Consider the following 17,042-nt stretch of genomic DNA (forward strand, 5'->3'; position numbering starts at 1 on the left):
AAAAAAAAAAATCTAGAGACAACAGATGCTGGAGAGGATGTGGAGAAATAGGAGCGCTTTTACACTATTGGTGAGAGTGTCTTTGTAATCAGGTAGAGTGACTGATAAATCAGGAAATGATACCAGTATTACACAGAAAACATGTCAGTTCATATGTGCTTTTTCCTATCCAGGAGTTAAAACAGCAGAAGCAGAGAATTATAACCTCTGGCCAGAAGAAAATATGCCCTGGGATCTAGGGCTGCAAAGCGAGTTGTTTCAGCTGTTTTAAGAACCTTTTTTAGATGAACTGAACCCAGTGTACTCCAAACCTCTCCCATTACCCTGCTTGTTCTGCCTTAACATCAAACTCAGATACTGTGGAGCTTTTCAGTACCCTTAAAGACAAATGCTATACAAACAGCGAAGAACTCAAACGTACAGTTTTTTTCTAAATACATGTAGATATATAAACACATAATATCAAAAACTAAATTTTAAAAGTACATACCCATATATGCTGCCCAATGGATAGCACGCCTATCTTTCTTGTCAAAAGCATTAATATTGGCACCTCTAGACAAGAGTAATTTGACCATCTGGAATAAAAGTAAACACAGTGTCATCAAAATTGTGAAGTACAATTGTCTATGAATGTACATTTGTGACAGTTACTCATCTCAATTTCTCTGGCAACAAATGTCTGCCGTTATAGAACAGAAGGAGCTAGACTAAATACTCAAGGTCATTTAACATAGTAACAGGACAAAATATGAAAAAACAGTTAACTGTGGGTATTAGTGAAGTCAGGCATCAATACCTTTTTAGGATGCCACTTTGTGCTTGGCATTTTATGAACTAAGTACAAATCTGGAAAATCTAAAGCTGAAATATTTAATAAGAGGTTTTGATTCTATTCACTGTCTAAAATGTTATTAAAATACAAAGTGCATTCTTATTCTATAAATGTCTTAAACTTAATTCAAACACAAACACAGTACCTACAATATAATTAGACCTGGAGGTCTCTGCATAGTCTGCTTACCTCACAATGTACCAAGAATAATAATTGCACCTAACCATATTTACAATCATTTCTTGACTGGAAGGCTACTGCAGATTTCAAATAGGGATACACCTGTAACCTTAACCGCAGTGGAGGCAAGGACTCTTTATAAAATCAGAGAAGTACAGTAGTCTTCCTTTATCTACAGTTCCACTTTCTGCATTCAATTACCTGCAGTCAACCATAGTCTGAAAATAGGTGACTACAGTACAGTGACAATAAGATATTTTGAAAGAGAGACTACATTCATGTAACTTGTATTACAGTATTTGTTAAAACTGTTCCATTTCATTATCTCTTACTGTGCCTAAATTATAAATTAAATTTTATCATGGGTATGTACAGAAAAAAAACATAATATCTATAGGGTTTGGCGCTATCCAATGTTTCAGACATCCATGGGGGTACAGAAACATATCTTCTGTAGATAAGTGGAACTACTTTGAAAAAGACATGACAGCCACTAGCTCCCAGTCACAGAACCTTGGGAATGTTGCTTTACCTATGAGTTCCTGTCCCTGAAACAAAAATGAAAGACTAGGTAAGCTGGCTTCAAAGGTTCTTTTCTTCTGTTACCTTCTTCCCTAAATATTCAATGTATACATAAACCCCAACCTTTGTTATGACAACACCTAGCACAGACATTTGCTGTATAAGATAGCTAAATAGCAATTTTCTTAAATTGTTTTGATAGTTCTGTCACTAAAGGATTCTTTTGACTAAGGGTTGATAATAAACTACTAAAAAGAATGTTTTCTAAATTCTGCCTTCCTTTGCTATTTACTATACACTTCTGGAAGAACAATAACATATCTCTGTCTTCACATATTTTTCCTCCCACAATAATAAAACATACTTTTCCTGTTGTATTAGAGTTGGTAATGTTCTCGTTGGTCACCCCAGGTTGACTGTATAAAAGTAGTATCTACTAAATAGATTTCTAAACTTGAGAAAGTTATATCCTAAAGGCAAAATCAGACAAAAATAACAAAGATAAATAGTTCTGTATGCTTTTACTATGCATGAATGAAAGTTCTTTAATAAATGGTATGGGGGGGAGACAGAAGAAGAGAAAAATCACTGTCTAATTGCCACCTACCTCACCATGTCCACTGAAAGCTGCATGATGTAATGCAGTTCTCCCTGCTCGATCAGACACGTTTACATTACTCAGAAGAGGTACCAAAGCTTCAGCACACTTTACAGCTTTATTAGCAGCAGCTATATGTAAAGGGGTTTGCCAATTTTTGTCTCGAGCATTAACATCTGCAGAATGTTTCAAAAGTACCTGAACTGCTTCCTAAAACATGTGGAGATAAAAGTTAAAAAAGACAAATGAGTGAAGAGTTTAAGAAGTTACTTCTATATATAGTGTGTATCTGTGTGTTTGTGTATAATTATGTATCTACATATGAAGAAAATAAAAAAGCTCTCAAAGAACTCACTATAAACAAGTAGAAATTTACCCAAGGAAACAAAATAGTTTGAATGTAAAGGCAATACTCAGAGTACTCAGAGCAATATAAGATGCATCAATATCAAACTCCCTTTCCAAACTACCCTACCATTAAATGCATAAAAATTGCTATCAAAAAGTACAAGAAGAAATACTAACAACTATTATTCAAAAACATTCATTTCCTGTATATTATTTTTCTAGGTAACTAAATACAATTTATATTTTTCAATAGTTTTTGTTTTTAAGAGACAGGATCTCGCTCTGTTGCCCAGGCTAGAGTGCAGTAGGGCAATCATAGCTCACTGTAACTTCAAATTCCTTGGCTTAAGCGATCCTCCCACCTCAGCTTCTTGAGTAGCTAGGACTACAGGTGCGTGCCACCCCTCTGGCTAATTTTAAAATTTTTTGTAGAGACAAGGTCTTCATATGATGCCCAGGCTGGTCTCAAACTCTTGGCCTCAAGTGATCCTCCTGCCTTGGCCAAAGTGTTGGGATTACAAATGTCAGCCAGTTGTAGAGCCATATGTGGCTCTTTGAATAATTTTACGGAATATATTTATTACTTTACATTGCATATATAAAAATTAAAAACATACTATTTCTCAAAGTATTATACATGCTATATTTCACAAAATGAAAAATCACTAGGATTGATTTCACTGGAAAAAAAAAAAAAAAGACATAACATATGCAAGGCTGTTTTTGCAGTGCTGCTTAGAGAGAAAGTTAAGGTAATATAAGAGTCTACTGTCCAAGGGGTTTATCTCCCAGAAGCACATGGAAAACCTCACAACACTACCTCTATAAATTGGACTCATGGCAGGATTCCAAGGAATTCAGTATGCCATCAACATTAAGCAGCATAATCAGAGCTAAACTTAGCAAAATTTTTTTCCTTTCAGCGATAATCCTATATTTTGGTAAATGGATGCCAAATTACATATGAAAATGAAAAGTACCAAAACCAGAAAAGAATCTGGGTTCTCATCTCAATTCTACTATTTACAAGGTATACTACTGAAGTTCTATAAAACTAATCCTAAATGTTCTTACCTGTAAAGGAGATGGGGTTGGGGGAAATAACATCTGCCTACCACTCTTTTCAAGTATGGTATAAAGCACAATAAACTAATGTACATGAGAAGCGTTAGAAAGCGAAAATAGCTATAAATATACAGAGCATCAAGGAAGACTCAACAAGATACTATTAGTTATGAATCACCCACAGCCTTTTTTAGGCCTCTGAAATAAAAAGTAGTCAGAACTGTTTGAAACATGGAAATAGCACCAGTACTTAATAGGGTTGGCAAAAGACTGAAATGATGCCCAGTTATATATCATATTGCTAAGGAAGTCAGCCAGCTAATCAAAGATATACGGAGGCCTATGACTCCACAATTCCACAACAGTGATTTATCCAAAAGAAACTTAAAAAAAATTCATCCAAGAATGCTCATAGCAGTTTTGTTCCTAACCACCAAAAACCAGAAATGCAAATGTCCATCAATAGAAAAACACATAAACAAACAGTACATCTGTACTACATACTCAGCAATAAAAATAAACCAATAATGCATGAAACATGGATAAATATCAAAAATGCTGAACGAGAGGTCATGACAAAAGAATACATATTGTATGATTCAATTTTTATAAAGTTCTAGAATAGGGAAATTATGCTGAGAGAAATAAGAATAATGGTTGCCTCTGGAGACAGGGAAGACTGACTGAAAAGGAACATAAGGGAACCTGCTGGGGTAATAGAAATCGCTATTTCTTGAATGGGATAAAGGTTACACAGGTGTATACATTTGGCAAGTCTTAAGGGTGTACACTAAAAAAACCATACATTTTAAATCTAAGTTATACTTCAATTTAAAAAGGAATATAGAAAGAACACATATAAGAATACTCACAAAATTATTAAAAACAAGGTATAAGCACTATCAAGATTCCTGATCCTAACCTCTAAGAAGAGTACATTGTGATTTGGGGGTTCTAAAACTAACACTATATTGGGAAATGTTAGTAGGTATGTTAGTGAATGTAACAAATAACTTAAAATTAAAATGAAGAATTTGTAATTGGATAAACTGGGCAAACACAGAATACTAGAGATGTCAGCCTTGCCTTATTTCATTTTGGAACTCACAATATAAACATTAAAGCTTCTGGAAAGTTTGGGAAATACTTATGTTACATTAGTAATAACAGGAAAATCAAATCTACTTTTTTGTTTCACTAAAAAGCAAGAATAAATCTGGTTCATAGTAGGTGACAGTAGGTAAGTGGGAACCTAAAGAAGACAATAAACACAGCAATTAAGACACCAGAGTATCAAGACAGATCAAGGTGTGAACCGAGTCCACTATTTCCTACTCAGAGTAATACATGTCAGATCGTAACAGCAGTGATCTTTAAAAACTCAGAGAAAGCTGAAGAAAATCCCTAAAGGCTGGAGACATTAAAAAAGAGGTGAATTTCTAGAACTACAAATCAAAGAGCCTGATGTCATACCTTAGTATAATTCTACATCATATTATCAGCGTATCATAAGCACACAGAAAATAATGTGGGGATAACCAAGGGCACAGATGATTTTATTAACAAAAATATTATCACAGTAATCTAAATTTTCAGTTATTAGAGGATATGTGTAGGAAGTGCTGCTAGTGTAACTTGATTTTTTTTTTAAAGCCAAGTAAATATTCCATGACATTAATTCAAATGAGATTATGAAATACGGGATAATGACTAAAGATTAAACAACTGTACTCAAAGAGTATTTATTATCATGGGGTCAGTATAGAAGAGGCTCCACAGTACCAGTTTTCGCTTTTGGTTCTATCTTTTTTTTTTTTTAAGCAATTCTTACCATTGATTTGAAGGCAAGCACAGGAAAAACAAGGGCTTAACATATTTGCAAATAAACACAAACCTCAGAAATACCAAACAATATCTCATATGATAATAGAATTTAAACTCAGTTATCTTGACAGACCAAAAACGTTAATTCCTGATTAGGTTAAAAAATAAGTTGTATGCCCTCCAGTAGTGTGATATGGCTTTCAGAAACACACACACCTCCTAAAAAACACTCCTACTACTTGGATATCCATTTATTCAGAAAAATATGCAGCACTTACACAGAGCTGAACCACATGGTACTCTTAAGGAATGACAGTCACAATCATAGTAGTGGAGACAGACTGAGGCAGCCAGCTAGCAGAAGGAGGTATGGAAACCAAGTCACTGAAGAAGAGTTGGGGAGTCTGGGATATTTAACTTGAAGCAGTCTTAACCTAGGTTCAGTCAGAGAATTAAGCCCTACTGTATGTGCTAAATTAAATTCTCTCCTATGCACCTACCACTATGCTAGCTATACTGTCCTTAGGATAATTTAGAAAATAGTCACTCCAATCAGCATGCGTAGGATTTAGTTCCCCCATGGTATCCCAAAAATATAAACCAAAAGCTATCTAAGATTTAAAAAACCCATCTCTTTACATATCTCTCTGTGGCCATAGCTATATTTTCTGTTAAACGTATAAGTATCACTACTTTTGCTCTCAGGATGTAATGAAAATAAATAAAAGAACAATGGTGAAAGTGATACTCTTGACTAGGTTTTCTAGCAGTTTTACCAATTAGGAGATTTTTTTCAAAAGAAAAATGAAACTCAGTGTTTACAGAAGTTGTATCTTTTTGGAACAGCCACATTTTTATAGCTGTTTCTCATAATCCTGCAAAAGAGTTATCAATACTACACATAGCCTTGTAATTTTTAGTTATTTCTTTTTCTTTTCTTTCTTTTTTTTGAGGTAGAATTTCGTTCTTGTCACCCAGGCTGGAGTGCAACAGCATGATCCTGGCTCACTGATACCTCTGCCTCCCAGGTTCAAGCAATTCTCCTGCCTCAGCCTCTGGAACTACAGGCGTGCACCACCATGCCTGGCTTATTTTTGTGTGTGTGTATTTTTTGTAAATTTAGTATTTTTGTATTTCATATTTTCACCATGTTGGCAAGGCTGGTCTTGAACTCCCGACCTCAGGTGATCCAACCACCTTGGCCTCCCAAAGTACGAGATTACAGGCGTGAGCCACTGTGCCTGGCCAATACCACATTTTCTTTATCCAGGTGTTAACTGATGCACATTTGGGCTGGTTCCATATTTTTACAGTTGCAAATTATTCTGCCATAAACATGTATGTACCAGTATCTTTTTCTTAAAATGACTTCTTTTCCCACCTAGTAGTGTGATTGCTGGATCAAATGGTAGATTTCGTTCTTTAAGGAACTTCCATACTGTTTTCCACAGGTTGTACTAGTTTACATTCCCACCAACCGTGTAAAAGTGTTCCCTTTTCACTGCATCCAAACCAACACTATTATTTTTTGACTATGGTCATTCTTGCAGGAGTAAGGGTATCACTTTGTGGTTTTTACATTTCCCTGATAATTAGTGATGTTGATTATTTTTCCATTTTTGTTGGCCCTTTGTATATCTTCTTTTGAGAAGTGTCTATTCATGTCCTTAGCTCACTTTTCTTATGGGATTCTTTTTTTTCTTGGTGATTTTAGTTCCTTGTAGATTTTGGATATTAGACCTTTGTCAGGTGTATAGATTCCAAAGATTTTCTCCTACTGTGTGGGTTGTTTGTTAATGCTGCTGATCATTTTCTTTTGCTTTGCAGAAGCTTCTCAGCTTAATTAAGTCCCATCTATTTATCTTTTTTTTTGTTGCATCTGCTTTTGGATTCTTGGTCACAAGTCTTTGCCTAAGCCAATGTCTAGAAGGGTTTTTCTGATGTTATCTTCTAGAATCTTTATGGTTTCAGGTCTTAGATTTAAGTCTTTGACTATCTTCAGTTAATTTTTGTATAAGGTGAGAGATGACGATATAGTTTCATTCTTCCACATGTGGCTTGGCAATTATCCCAGCACCATTCCACTGCTTTTGTTTGCTTTGTTGAAGATCAGTTGGCTGTAAGTATCTGGCTTTATTTCTAGGTTCTATTTCTGTTCCATTGCTCTATGTGCCTATTTTTATAACAGTACCATGCTGTTTTAGTGACTATCGCCTTATGGTATGGTTTGAAGTCATGTAATGTGATGCCTCTGGGTTTTTTTTTTTGCTTAGTTTTGCTTTGGCTATGCAGGCTCCTTTTTGATTCCATACGAATTTTAGGATTTTTTTTTTTCCTAGTTGTGTGAAGCATGACGATGGTATTTTGATGGGAATTCAATTTGTAGATTGCTTTGACAGTATGGTCATTTTCACACCACTAATTCTATGCACCCAATGAGCATGGGATGTGTTTCTGTTTGTGTTGTTTACGATGTCTTTCAATATTGTTGTTTAGTTTTCCTTGTAGAGGTCTTCCACCGCCTTGGTTAGGTATATTCCTATTTTACATTTTTTCTGCAGCTACCATGAAAGGGAATGGGTTCTTGATTTGATTCTCAACTTGGTCACTATTAGTGTACTGCAGAACTACTGATTTGTGTACATTAATTTTGTATCCTGAAACTTTGCTAAATTCATTTACCAGTTCTAGGAGCTTTTTGAACAAGTCTTCAGGGTTTTCTAGGTATATGATCATATCATCAGCAAACAGTGACAGTCTGACTTCCTCTTTACTGATTTGGATGCCTTTCTTTCTTTCTCTTGTCTGATGTCTCTGGCAAGGACTTCCAGTACTATTATGAATAGAAGGGGTGAAAGTGGGCATCCTTGTCTTGTTCTAGCTCTCAAAAGGAATGCTTTCAACTTTTCTCCATTCAGTAAAATGTTGGATTTGTCATAGATGTGGGTTTGTCATAGATGGCTTCTATTACCTTAAGGTATGCCCCTTCTATGCTGATTTTGCTGAGAATTTTAATCATAAAAGGATGCTGGATTTTGTCAAGTGCTTTTTTTGCATCTATTGAGTTGATCATATGATATTTGCTTTTAATTCTGTTTATGTGGTGTATCACATTTACTGACTTAGGAATGTTAAACCATCCATGCATTCCTGGTATGAAACCCACCTGATCATGGTGGATTATCTTTTTGATATGCTGTTGGATTTGGTTTGCTAGTATTTTGTTGAGGACTTCCGCTTCTATGCTCATCAGGGATATTGGTCTGCAGTTTTGTTATGTCCTTCCCTGGTTTTGGTATTAGGGTGATGCTGGCTTCACAGAATAATGTAGGGAGGATTTCCTCTTTCTCTATCTTTTGGAATAGTGTCAGTAGGACTGATACCAATTCTTCTTTGAATGTTTGATAGAATTCAGCTGTGAACCCATCTGGTCCTAGGCTTTTTTTTTGGTTGGCATTTTGGTTGGCATTACCATTTCAATCTTGTTATTACTGGTCTGTTCAGAGAGTCTCTATCTTCCTAGTTTAGGAGGGTTGTATATTTCCATGAATTTATTCATCTCCTCTAGTTTTTCTAGTTTATGCGAGTAAAGGTGTTCATATTAGCCTTGGATAATCTTTTAAATTTCTGTAGTCTCAGTTGTAATATCTCCTATTTCATTTCTAATTGAGCTTAATTGGATCTTGTCTTTTCCTTTCTTGATTAATCTTGCTAATAGTCTATCAATGTTATTTATCTTTTCAAAGAACCAGTATTTTGTTTCATTTATCTTTCCTGTTTTTGTTCGTTTGTTTCAATTTTATTTAGTTTTGCTCTGATCTTCATTATTTCTTTTCTTCTGTTGGGTTTGCATTTGGATAGTTCTTGTTTCTCTTAGATTGTCTATTTGAGCTCTTTCAGATTTTGATGTAGGCATTTAGTGATATAAACTTTCCTCTTAGCACTACTTTTGCTATATCCCAGAGGTTTTGATAGGTTGTGTCACTATTATCGTTCAGTTCAAAGAATGTTTCAATTTCCATCTTGATTTCCTTGACCCAATGATCATTCAGGAGCAGGTATATTTAATTTCCATGTATTTGCATGATTTTGTGGCTTCCTTATGGAATTCACTTCCAATTTTATTCCACTATGGTCTGACAGAGTTCTTGATATAATTTGGATTTTCTTAAATTTACTGAGACTTGTTGTGTGGCCTATCATATGGTCTATCTTGCAGAACATTTCATGTGCTGATGAATAGAATGTATATTCTGCAGTTGTTGGGTAAACTGTTGTGTAAATATCTGTCAAGTCCATTTGTCATAGGGTATGGTTTAGGTCCACTGTTTCTTAGTTCACTTTCTGCTTTTTTTTGAGACAGAGTCTTGTTTTGTCACCAAGCTGGAGTGTAGTGGCATGCTCTCGGAGCACTACAGCCTCTGCCTCTTGGGTTCAAGCGATTTTCTTGCTTCAGCCTCCAGAGAAGCTGGGACTACAGGAGTGAATCACCACACCCAGCTAATTTATATATATATATATATATATATATATATTTTTTTTTTTTAATTAGAGACCGGGTTTCACCATGTTGGTCAGGATGGCCTCGATCTCCTGACCTTATGATCCGCCTGCATTGGCCTCCCAAAGTGCAGGATTACAAGCGTGGGCCACCACGCCCAGCCAACTTTCTGTTTTGATGACCTGTCTAGTGCTGTCAGTGGAGTATTAAAGTCTCCCACTATTATTATGTTGCTATCTCATTTCTTAGGACTAGCAGTTATTGTTTTATAAATTTGGGAGCTCCAGTTTTAGAAGCGTATATATTTAGAACTGTTATATTTTCCTGCTGGACTAGTCCTTTTATCATTCTATAATGCCCCGCTTTGCTTTAACTGCTTTGCTTTAAAGTGTGTTTTGTCTGATATAAAAACAGCAACTCCTGGTCACTTTTGTTGTCTATTTGCATGGAATATCTTTTTCTATCCCTTTACCTTAAGTTTCTGTGAGTCCTTACGTGTTAGGTGAGTCTCCGAAGACAAGAGAAACTTGGTTGGTGAATTCTTATGCATCCTGGCATTCTGTATCTTTTAGTTGTTTGAAGTGGAGTATTTAGGTCATTTATATTCAGTGTTAGTATTAAGATGTGAGGTACTATTCTATTCATCATGCTATTTGTTGCCTGTTGCCTGAATACCCGTTATAAAAAAAATTGTATTATTTTTATATAGGTCCTGTAAGATTTATGCTTTAAGGAGGTTTTATTTTGGAGTATTTCAAGGATTTCTTTCAAGATTTAGAGCTCCTTTTAGCAGTTCTTGGTAATGGTGAATTCTCTCAGAATTTGTATGTCTGGAAAAGACTGTATCCCTTCCTTCATTTATGATGCATAGTTTAGCTAGGTATCTTGGCTGAGAACTGTTTTGTTTAGGAGGCTAAAAATAGGACCCCAATCCCTTCTAGCTTTGTAGGGTTTCTGCTGAGAAATCTGCTGTTAATCTGATAGGTGTCCCTTTATAAGTTACCTGATGCTTTTGCCTCATAGTTCTGAAGATTCTTTCATCTTGACTTTAGATAACCTGAAGACTATTTGCCTAGGTGATATCCTTTTTGTGATGAATTTGCCACGTGTTCTTTGAGCTTCTTGTATTTAGAGGTCTAGATCTCTAGGCAAGGCTGGGAATGTTTTCCTCAATTACTCCCTCAAATATGTTTTCCAAACTTTTAGATTTCTCTTCTCAGGAACACCAAATATTCTTAGGTTTGGATATTTAACAAAGTCCCAAACTTCTTGGCGGCTTTGTTCATTTTTTAAAAAATTATTTTTTCTTTGTCTTTGACAGATTGGGTTAATTCAAAAGCCATCTTTGAGGTCTGTCTGCAGTTCTTCTGTTTGTTAGATTCGACAGCTGAGACTTTCTGGTGCATTTTGCATTTCTCTAAGTTTGTCCCTGATTTCCAAAAGTTGTGGCTGTTTTTTATTTATGCTATTTCACTGAAGAATTTTCCTTTCATACCCTATATTATGTTTTTAATTTCTTTAAGTTGGACTTCACCTTTCTCTGGTGCTTCATTAATTAGCTTAATAATTGACCTTCTGACTACTTCTGGCAATTCACAGATTTTGTCTTGGTTTGGATCCACTGCTGGTGAGCTAGTATGATATTTTGGGGGTGTTAAATAACCTTGTTTGTCATATCACCAGAATTGTTTTTCTGATTCCTTCTAACTTTGCTAGACTATGTCAGAGGGAAAGATCTGGGATTCAAGGACTGCTGTTCAAATTCTTTTGTTCCATGGGGTGCTCCCTTGATCTGGTGTTCTCTCACTTCCCCTAGGAATGGGGCTTCCTGAGAGCCAAACTGTAGTGATTGTTTTTGTTCTTCTGGGTCTAGCCACCCAGTGGAGCTACTAGGCTCTGGGCTGGTACTGGGGAGTGTCTGTAGAGTCCTGTGATGTGATCTGTCTTCAGGTCCTGCAGCTGTGGATACCAGCACCTGCTCCAGGGGAGGTAGCAGGAGAGTGAAGTGGACTCTCTGAGGGTTCTTGGTTGTATTTTTGTTTAGTGCTCTGCCTTGTAATTTTTAGACTGAAGAGCAGAATTAAGAAACTTACTAGGATTATTTGCTTTCTGACTTACAACATGCCCTTAAATTCAGGCTGAATACATACTTTTTTAAAAATTAGGAGTTAAGTCTCTGGCAGAATTTGCCATCTTCCTCCAACATTAATTTTTCTTTAATAATTTTTGGTCTGTTTTACAACTTCTGCAAATATAAAAAGTGTACCTTCTTATGACTTAATCTGGTAAACTACATTATTTCAGTAGCCACAATCCCGAGTCTTAATAAAAAATGCATAGGTATGGCTAACATTAATATGTTCCAGTAACAGTAATGTTTATCTTAACTGGTTTTATTAAAAAGAAACATCTTTATGGAAAGCTAACCACAAAATTAATAGCATTAAAATGGATTTTCAAAATTCAAAGTATTTTGGCTACTATGTCTTAGTTTTTATAATTCCTAGACTTGCCCAACATCACACAACTGAAAAGTTACAAGTAATAACTGAAGCCAGTGTCTCCAAATGTAAGTTCCGTAAGTTCATAAACTATAGCACATCAAGGACCCAGTTCAGAGTTAGGTTGTGTGTTCAACTGCACCCCTCCCTTCTTCTCCTAACTAGGAGGCTACAGCTAATAGATTGCCTCTGTTAATTAGAGGGTTTATAATCCTTCCCAGTCACATTTCACCTTTGTGACTCTTCACTTGCCCAGCTCTTACTCAGGGTCCAAAATGTGGTTCACAATGAAGACTACAAAGAAGGACAAAGAGGCAGAAGCTCCATAGTTTCTCCTGAGGCTCTAGTTAGAGTTCCCTTTACTTCTCCTGAACTACATAGTCCCATGATAGACAGAAGCAGTAGCTACACTTAGGAGTTCCTTTCTTAACCTCACAATTTGAATAACTAAAGAAATACTAGATGAAAACAAACTTATACTATCACATGCTTTTGTATTTTAAATTATTTTTGAAGCTTTGCAACAAGCTACAACTATTGTAAAGCCGGCAAAAGGGGTGCTTTGGACACAATGCATTTTCAAAAAGCACCAAATACACTTTATAAAGTAAAATGACAGGGGAAAAAAATAAGAGAAGATCCAGGTTTTTGTCCCCTCTCTATCATTTACCAGCTGAGTAGTTTTTCATGAATCATTAACTACATAGTTTCCTCAAGATATTCATCTTACAAAGATGTCCTCAGGACTAAAAGATACAAAAAATACAAAGATACTCTGCAAATAATAAACATTTTCTAAAAGTGTCAGTTATCTTGACAAGCAAACAACATATAGGGCTATAAACAAGAAGAAACTATTCTTCCTTGTAATCCTTCTCACACATTTTAAAGTTTTATATTTTTAACTGGTAAAATGTGTAATCCAGTAATGGTTTTGAAACTAATTTCAGTGTTTAGCTAAGTAGAATTTCAGTTAATTATTATATACTGATGAAATTATTTCTTGATCACAATCAGTGAAATCTTTGTAACAGACTACTGTAAATCAGTAGAGAAAAGCCTTGAGGAAGATTATGTAGGACAGAAAAATGATTTCTCTTGTAGAAGGGACAGAGATAGGGTTTCCTATTCTCTGCCACTTCAGACTGCAAAAGGCCTTATAAACAAAAGAAGAAATGAAAGGATTAACTTGGTTTGTACAAATTCTAAAGTAAAATGACCAGTCTAGGTATGTCAGTAGCTTTCCCTTGTTTTGAAAACACAGCATTTGAATATGGATTTACAGGCATGCCTATTTAATGTTTTCATATACAATATATTTACTAAGAGAAATTTCATACCTCACTACAAGATGCAACTGCTCTGTGTAAAGGTGTCAACCATTTGCTGTCTTTGGCATTAACTCTAGCTCCTGCAACAAAAAGAAAAAAATAAATTGAAATATTGTACATAAAATTGTTTTAAATAAATCTCCTGAAATAATAGTTGTATATAATCCAAATTGGATAAATGACAATTGAAAAAGTACTTTATTTTTTATACTTTCTGGCGATAAAATTACCCTTACATTAGAAAACGAAATTAGCCTTTTAAATTGATATAATTATCCAATAAAGTCTTAGCTTTTTATTTAAAACAAAATAAACATCATTTTATATATAGGTTAGAAAAGCCACCTTTATACAGAGCATATCCAAGGTAAAAATCAGACCCCACTTTAGAATGTGTGTTAAAAAAAATGAATATAATAATATACTTAGAGATAAAATGTAGACTATTCTAAAGTCTTCATTACATTTCTTTACTAATGAATATATCACACTGTAAGGTTAAGATAATAACATCAAAATTGTTCTTCAGCCATGATTAAAAACACATTAATACTATAAAGTTATTATATAAGAGAGATACAATGGTTATAGACTTAAAATAATTGAGAAAGAAGTGAACCAACTCATGTCTTTCTGGGTTATATACATAAAGCTTAAGAAAGAAATTCTTTTAAACAAATGAATTCTGTACAGTTGTTTAAAAATCATTAAGTCAATGGACAAAAATTAACCTTAACAGAATGCAAACACATTAAGACAAAAAAATTTACATTATTTGAGGAGGGAATAATTTATCTCCTATATAAAATCCACTGATTTAGTATTTAAATCCTAACCAAATAAAAGGAGCACGTGCATGGTAGGATAATTCTATTAATATATCTAAGTAGAGAACAGCCCTGGCTCTTGGAAGTACAGAACTAGCTGACAGATCCTATCCTGTAAGCAACCCTAGATTTCTATCTCAAATCCTAAATAACTCATTTTCTAAATGATGAAATACAGGTGCAGAAAATAGCCCGACATCAGAGTCAACTGTAACAGAAATAAAGCTTCATACTTCCTAATGCTTACATTATTTCTAGGTTTTGTGTGTGAGGAGTCAGGGAATAATCAAGTCCAGTGACTTCATGTAATGCCTTCAATAATTACTGGCTCTGGGTCCCTATGTAGTTGTGTCATCCCTCCAAACCCAAGTTTCTTCATCTATAAAACAGATTTAATAGTATTTTGTCACAAAGATTAATATATAATAAGTATACCTAGTACATAATAGCAAATATGTTATAGGTAGACTTTAAAGCCTTGAAAATGAGAGAAAACGAAATGAAATGGAGATGTAGGAAACATCCAGAAATGTAGCAGTTGGGATGCTGAGAGTAGCAAAGTTCTCTATGGGCAGAGACAGTGAGGACACAAAAAATCAAGAGCCAATCAGAGAGCTCTGAAGAATGCTCAGAGTTAGGCTATGAGAGAAGGAAAGGAAATAAGCAAAATAAAGAACTATCCAGAGAGCATCACATATCATGCAATAAACATTTGGGCAACTATCTGCCAGGCACTGTGAAACCCAAGATGGTTAAAACACAGATTGCCTAATCATAGTAATGCCAACATTTGTTTTGGGTAGAAGACAGAATGTAGAAAGTACACACACTGGAAATGTTTGCCAGCTGGAAGCTGGAACGCTAGAGACAGTGAAGGAGTGATACAGAAGCTAGTGTCTTTCGTTTTCCCACTTATGTGCTTAGGACTTCAATGGTTGTCTTTAAGCAGTGTGCCTCTCTCTACAGGTTTATATTTACCTGCACATACATATCCACACACAGTAGAAAGGAAAGCTCTGGCAGTAAGGACCAAAGGGTATCAACACAGACACCAGTATAGACAGCATACTGAATCAACAAAGGCAAAGAAGAAATGAGGTCTCATGAGGGATGCTGAGAAGTCTGATTCAAGGTATTAATTAGCAGGAGAATAGAAGGGCACGGGGGCTTATGGTTGTGATCCTAGCACTTTGGAGAGGCTGAGGTGGGCAGACTGCTTGAAATCATGAGTTCAAGACAAGCCTGGCCAACATGGTGAAACCCTGTTTCTATTAAAAATACAAATATTAGTCAGGCGTGGTGGCACATGCCTGTAATCCCAGCTACCTGGGAGGCTGGGGCAAGAATCGCTTAAACCTAGGAGGAAGAGGTTGCAGTGAGCTGAAAATGCGCCATTCACTCCAGCCTGGGCAACACAGTGAGAATCTGTCTCAAAAAAAGCAGATAGAAGGTGGCTGTCACAAAGAACTGAGGAGACTCTCTCTGTGCTGATGAAGATCTGAGAACAAAAAGTAAAAAGGCAGTAATTGTATAACTAATATGCTTTACTTTTATGTAGAATAAGGAAGTGATAAGCATTTTTATCTTATCACAAAATGGTTCTCCCTTGTTTCCCTTTTCACAGTATGTTACCCAGTCACATATTAAATGGAAAATTCCAGAAATAAATAATTCATAAATTTCATATTGCTCACTGTTCTGAGTAACATGATGAAATATGGCACCATCCTGCTCCATCCACCCAGGACGTGAATCATCCCTTTGTCCAACATATCTTGCATATGCCATCCACCCTTTCCTTACTGGACCTTCTTGATTATCAGATTGACTATCATGGTATCACAATGCTTGAGTTCAAGTAACCCTTACATTACTTAATAATGGCCCCAAGGTGCAAGAGTAGTGATGCCAGAAATTCGAATATGCCAAAAGCAGTAAAATGCTTCCTTTAAGCGAAAAGGTGTAAGTTCTCAGTAATAATAATAATCATCATCATCATCATGCTGAGGTTGCTAAGATATACAGTAAGAACAAATCTTCTATCTGAAATTCTGCAGAGGGAAAAATAAACTTGTGCATGGTATATAGGGTCCAGTACTATCTGAGGTTTCAGGGATCTACTTGAGGGTCTTGAAACATACCTCCTCAAAAGGGGGCGCTACTATATTTGCTTAATATGCATAAAGAAATCCCATAGGAATGCTAAAATATTAATGAGATGGGGCGCTTATACACTTTTGTGTTGGTGGGGGGGCACATTGAAAACTGGGCATATGGCAGGTACTAGAGTAGCAATGCAACTTTATATTGTACCTTTAAATATGTACATATTTACTAATTTTTAAACAAAACTGAAATATATTTAAGGGAGAAGAAAAGGAATAGTCACAGAAAATATTCCAAGAATTTGGTCGGTTTCAGGTACAAAGAAAAAAATAGAAAAGTAACTAGGAATACAGTGAAGATGGTTTTTTCTTTCTTTTGGAGATGGGTTATTAAACATACAACTT

General features: G+C 35.4%; 1 protein-coding gene across 1 annotated transcript in view; it reads right to left on the bottom strand.

Moving 5' to 3' along the window:
• The window catches only part of ANKRD28 (ankyrin repeat domain 28), a 132,129-nt gene that overhangs the window by 70,947 nt on the left and 44,140 nt on the right, over window positions 1-17,042 (bottom strand). The window contains exons 4-6 of the mRNA XM_017522484.2: window positions 13,715-13,785; window positions 2,145-2,345; window positions 491-578 (exon numbers count right to left, since the gene is read on the bottom strand). Coding sequence (XP_017377973.2) covers window positions 491-578; window positions 2,145-2,345; window positions 13,715-13,785 — 360 coding nt within the window. The remainder of the gene's footprint in view (window positions 1-490; window positions 579-2,144; window positions 2,346-13,714; window positions 13,786-17,042) is intronic.

This window comes from Cebus imitator, unplaced genomic scaffold (genome assembly GCF_001604975.1).
Source record: "Cebus imitator isolate Cc_AM_T3 unplaced genomic scaffold, Cebus_imitator-1.0 Scaffold24, whole genome shotgun sequence".
Taxonomy (NCBI): Eukaryota; Metazoa; Chordata; class Mammalia; order Primates; family Cebidae; genus Cebus; species Cebus imitator.